The 5,783-nt window shown below is 32.7% G+C and overlaps 1 protein-coding gene across 1 annotated transcript; it reads left to right on the top strand.

Moving 5' to 3' along the window:
* Nucleotides 1-313: 313 nt before the first annotated feature.
* On the top strand, nucleotides 314-3,849 carry LOC143349147 (armadillo repeat-containing protein 6 homolog). Its single transcript, XM_076780151.1, has 5 exons — nucleotides 314-593; nucleotides 1,052-1,383; nucleotides 1,450-1,745; nucleotides 1,835-2,100; nucleotides 2,204-3,849. Exons 1-5 carry the CDS (start codon nucleotides 477-479, stop codon nucleotides 2,573-2,575), a joined length of 1,383 nt encoding a protein of 460 aa, XP_076636266.1. The 5' UTR covers nucleotides 314-476; the 3' UTR covers nucleotides 2,576-3,849.
* Nucleotides 3,850-5,783: the final 1,934 nt, after the last annotated feature.

Genomic DNA, 5,783 nt, shown 5'->3' with positions numbered 1-5,783 from the left:
GAAACTAACTATTTCAAATTTATTTCCAGGTCCCTTTGTCCTGCGATACACCTACTTAATCGAGACAATTCCTTTTTTCAAAATCCTTACATGCTCGTGAATTTTTCCTACTAATAAGTTCAAATAATTTAAGCCAACGATAACTATAAAAGATAGATTACCGTACATTTAATATGAATTTTTCAATAAACTATTTCAGCTATTCTTACGTTTGAAAAACGTAATGTATCGTAACAAAGAAGATGAAAATATAAAATAGATGTAATGAGAAACTAGCTAAAGACGATGTATTAGGGATCACCTCAACATTCATCCCCACCTGTTTATCGTTCCCAATAAATGCATTGCCGAACATGATTAGATTAACATTTGTCGTTTTGTTTTCACGTGGATAAAACATACCGTATACTCATAAGAGAGCATTCGTTTCCTAATATAGAAATCTAGGACACGGTGAACAAAGAAACAGTGTTATCATGGTCCGCGTAATTAGTCAGGAAACCTACGATGAAGTCGTTAACGAAAATATCGAGCAATTTTCAATGACTCCCGAAGAAGCTATCGAAGATGCTATAAAACAATTCAAAGCCCAGGTACTCTAATTTATTTGTTTCTGATTTTCTGATTTAAAGCTTACCGAAGAATAATGCTTCACTCGGTAGTGTCATCAAGTTGATCTGTACTGTTTGTTAATTGAAAATACTCTAGATGACATTCGTAGTATCATTCAATGTTTTGACATTTTTCAAAGTACAATTGTTACAAGTTATTGTCCGTTATTGTGCTAAATGTGTTTTCGTTATTGAAAAGATTACTTGCATTTTGTGATAGTGAATCATTTTCACACTTTCCTAGTATTATTCTTTTTTTATGATAAACGAAAATTATTAATCCCATTGAAATAATAATTTACGATAAATGTTAAATAATATTTGATCAAACGTATATTTAAAATTTCAATGCAAAGGAAAATCAGAATTCAAATAATCTAGAACAAGTTGCATAAGTGCACACTGTGCCATGGTTGTTTTTATCAACTCTATTTTTGTAGGGGGTAGACTTGAGCAACATCATTAAAGATTTAATCATCAGCAATGACAATGAACTGATAGAATCTTATCTGAACCAACTCAACATAGCTGTAGCAGAGAAGAATTATGCGAATGTGCCTCAAACATTAGACAAACTAAGGCATGAATTAGATAAAGATATTGCTCGAAGAGTGTATGCAGGTAAAAAGGGAGGATATGATACTCTAATAAAATTAATGAAATCTTGCCCTAATAATAGCTCTGTGATAAGATCTTCATTGAAAACTATTACTTCTTTAATGAGTGGGAATCCAGACTTATTAAATGATGAAGGAATAGCCTTGCAAATACAGTAAGAAATTATTAATAATTACAATATAATAAAATAATTATTTGCTCCTTTTACATTATTTATCAGGATTTTAGATAGATGTACTGATATTCCAACATTACAATATCTTTTGCACTGGATAAGAGAATGTTGTATAAAACATGAGCATAACAGACAAGCTATTTTCAATGCAGATATCTTCAGTAAACTTAAGAAAATATTGGTTCGAGAAAATGCAAGTGGGTCTGAATTAAGAGATGCTTGTGCCGTAATCAGAGCACTGGTATTGGATGATGATATAAGACACGAATATGGGAAAGCTCACGAGCATGCAAGCATCATTGCCAAAGGGGCCCTTAATGTTTTAACTGGGTTGATGCCAAGTAATGTGTTTAAAAAACTTGTTTTTTTATATTGTGTAAGTCTAGCCTGTGGGTGAGAAAGCTCTAACGAATACGTTACTCGAATGTAGGATTTAAAAAGAATAAAGGAGTTGTAGGAGATTTAATGATAACTTTGGCTGCATTAATTGTGAGGAACGAGTTCTGTCAAGAGGTGGAGGAAGCAGGAGGACTGAAATTTGTTATAGACATTATGATTGATTACCCGGACTCGGAAAAGTTGAACTGGCAGGCCTTGAAATTATTGAAAGCCCTTGCTGGAAACGACAGTGTAAAATCGCACATTGTAACTTCAGGCTGCAGCCCTTTAATCGTGTCTGCTGTTAGTAGGCTCAAAGTAAGTTTCGAACGTTGTAAAACTGGTTTTTCAAAGCCACGTCGATTGGTATTTTCGTATCTGAAAAGACAATTTTTGTGTACAAACACTGATTCTATCATAGGATTCCGAGTGTGTAGTAACAGCTGGACTTGCATGCATTTCCGCATTAACATTGAGGTGTTCCTCAAATGCTGGTGTGTTTTACGATTGCGGAGCGCCGCTTGTAATCATAGACGCAATGAAAGCTTATTCTAAAAGTTTGAGTGTTTTGAAACAAGCTGCTTGGGCTATCAGAAATATGTCTGTAAGAAATAAGGCAGAGTGTCAGGAATTTATTGCGTATGGTGTAGAGGATGTCTTGAAGAATGCTCTTCAACTACACGGCCCTAAAATCGAAAGCGACGTGAACGCGGCTTTGAGGGATCTGGGATTGAAAGTGGAACTGAAGGAGAGATGGACTGGAAAAGGTGTATCCTTGAACAATGATAATTAATTGCCGCAACATTTGTTTTGCAATGCATCGGACATTTTTATGAGCTTCATATACAAGCGTCATATAAGTGTCAGAAAATAACGACTAACATTAGTATTTTCTTATAGTATAATTTATATTAATAGTTGTTTGCAACTAATTGTTTTTTTAATTAGTCTCTTTTTATATACTGTCATATGATTGTACAGGGTGTTCGACCACCCCTGGGAAAAATTTTAATAGAGGATTCTAGAGGCCAAAATAAGACGAAAATCAAGAATACCAATTTCTTGACTGAGGCTTCATTAAAAAGTTATTAAAAAATTAAATTAAAAAATTTCAAATCGTTTTAGAAAAATTATTTTCGGTTGCGGGGGTCAATTACAATCATTTTTAGTCATTACATATACCCTCGAAATCCTACCCACTTTCGAGAAAAAAATTCGGGTATGTGCTGAAATTTTTCAGCAAAAAAAAATTTTTCAAATCGTTCTAAAAAAATTATATTTAGTTACAGGGGTCGATTATAAGTATTTTTGGTAAATAGACATACCCCCGAAATCCTACGCACTTTCGAGAAAAAAATTCATTACCGAAAATCTAATCTGAGGCCAGAATGCTTCCTTGAAATTTCATGCGAATCTTTAAAATGCCGTAACTTCTGAACGGATTGGACGATTTTAATGTTTAACAAAGGAAACTACGCGTATTTTGATGGAGTACATGTAGAAATTCTAAAAATATTCGAAAAGTTGGTCCTTGACCCCGAAAAATAAGAAAAACCCCATAAAAATGGTCCAATATTCGAACAGCCATAACTCCTACAATTGTGAATATATTTAAATGAAACTTTTTTCTGAAGTAGAGCTCATGGGTACCTACAAAAAAGTATTAGACAACTTTTCTGTAGGGCGTCAAACAAAATTACTAAAAATGAAAAACGAATTTTTAAGAAAAATCGACAGGGGATAGGTGCCTAAATTTTTCGACGGAAAAAAAAAATTTCAAATCGTTTTAGAAAAATTATTTTCGGTTGCGGGGGTCAATTACAATCATTTTTGGTCAATAGACATACCCCCGAAATCTTGCGCATTTTCGAGAAAAAAATTCAGTATGGTTGGAACTTTAAACGTTAATAACTGCTTAACGAAGCCTCCATCAACAAATTGGTATTCTTGATTTTCGTCTTATTTTGGCCTCTAGAATCCCCCATTAAAATTTTTCCCAGGGGTGGCCGAACACCCTATATGTTGTATATTATAGATATAATAAACTTTTATCTTTGATACGACAAAGTACGCCATTATTTACCCTGAGTTATTCATTTATTTGATTACTAATGCAAAAAGATATTGTTAAATATTTATATCCGGTAAAATAAAAATTGTTTATCAGACTGTACCACTACCAACTATGAGAATCAAAACTGATCTAGCGAAGAAGCGCTATATTTATTAGAACCTATGCAACGCGGATCGCAGCCAATTTGCACATATCATTTAGTTTTTAATTAATAATTGTATTATTAATTAAACGCTAAATAGTATGACCCAGGTCTCACCGCGTGGAGGTTGCTGCGAATGGAGACCCACCCTAGCCTCGCCCCAACCACCCTTCCTTTGGCGAGAATCCTAACTATGGGATATTTTCTCCTAAGAGAAAAGCAATTGAAATTGAAACTATCTGATAAAGAGACTAAGAATCTGATAAATACATGTGAGACCACATGTTTTTTAGAAAGAAAACAGAAATGTACAACTTCACGAGTACAAACTCTGATAAATTAGACTACAGATGTAAGAAATACACGTGAGACCACATGTTTTTTAAAGAACGAAACAGAAATGTTTCACGTACAAACTCCGACTGATAGAGACAAAAAGATGCAACAAAATGTTGCCACACGTGTGACAATCCATATGTTATCTAAAAACGAAATAGGAAAGCGCAACTGCAGTTACGAACCTCGACTTATAGGATACCAATAGGTGCCTAAAAAGACACTGAAGAATCAAGAAGAGATGTGCAAATGCACGTATGAACCTTGCATATTGGAGTATTGATGTGCACCTGAAAATATTAATAGAACCCCGTTACAATAAAACGAACGCTCGCGCATCTTACAATCTAAGTATTTGTAATCGCGCAATTGGAATTTAAATATTTATTTTGACGCAATCTGCAGAGATAATCTTCCTGATGATGTCTTTGCCAATCCCACGATGCTCAAAATAATGAAGTACGAGGAGATATTCTCTTCATGAAGTTGTTATTAATCCCACGATGTTTTTCTAAATAAACACTAACATGCAATAAATGTAATTCATGCAAAATAAAGAAACACGAGGAGATATTCTCTTCATGAAGTTGTTATTAATCCCACGATGTTTTTCTAAATAAACACTAACATGCAATAAATGTAATTCATGCAAAATAAAGAAACACGAGGAGATATTTGTTTCTTGAAGTTTTCATTGGTCCCACGATGTTTCCCTGAAACATAAATTTAGACGATAAATAAAATTGTATGAAATAGATATTTTTCTACAAATGACGAAGTTCGAATCCGTGTACGATTTCCAATTTCATTCTCCTATGCTTCAATTCTCTGTAAAAAGAACTTGTTCAAAAGATTAATAGCTGAAATGAAAATGTATTAGTACACACGCGAAAAAAAAATTCTATACTGTCAAAAATAAGATCATTTTCATTGATCATGGCAAAACTGATATTATAAATTAATATTTGAACTATTAAAACATTTTCTTTTTACTAAATACGTGAATTAAGACGTACATATTGCAATAATTATATTTTACGATTCTCGTGGAAATTAACTCTCAATATAAAATACTGAATTGCAATTTGCATACCCTTTTGATGCAAGCATTTCATTTTTCATTCATTAAAACAATGGTCGCGAACAAACTTTAATCTTTGCAAAGAATTCAGAATATTTATAAAAACAAATCCACTATTTATAAATAAATATTGTAGTCGTAAAGGTTACTATACACCGTAAAAATGAACAACTCTAATAATAAATAATTACTGATACATATTGAAATCGCGAATTCAGTCTACTATCAATTTAATTATAATATAGAATTTTTAAATACATTACAAATCTGTGATAAAAAATCCATAAAATAAATTCATAAAAATTACAAATTTTTACACGTTATGAAAAATGAAACATATGATCTATATACGACAGTACTTTCGAGCA

This window comes from Colletes latitarsis, chromosome 12, assembly GCF_051014445.1.
Source record: "Colletes latitarsis isolate SP2378_abdomen chromosome 12, iyColLati1, whole genome shotgun sequence".
Taxonomy (NCBI): Eukaryota; Metazoa; Arthropoda; class Insecta; order Hymenoptera; family Colletidae; genus Colletes; species Colletes latitarsis.
This window is presented reverse-complemented; position numbering and strand designations above follow the sequence as displayed.

What these genes read in the sequence shown, in the direction of transcription:
- LOC143349147 (XM_076780151.1), top strand. Translation starts at nt 477, where the DNA reads ATGGTCCGCGTAATTAGTCAGGAAACCTACGATGAAGTCGTTAACGAA. An exon ending in GGAATAGCCTTGCAAATACA is followed by an intron (nt 1,384 to 1,449) that starts GTAAGAAATTAT and finishes ATTATTTATCAG; the next exon opens with GATTTTAGATAGATGTACTG. An exon ending in CTGCTGTTAGTAGGCTCAAA is followed by an intron (nt 2,101 to 2,203) that starts GTAAGTTTCGAA and finishes ATTCTATCATAG; the next exon opens with GATTCCGAGTGTGTAGTAAC.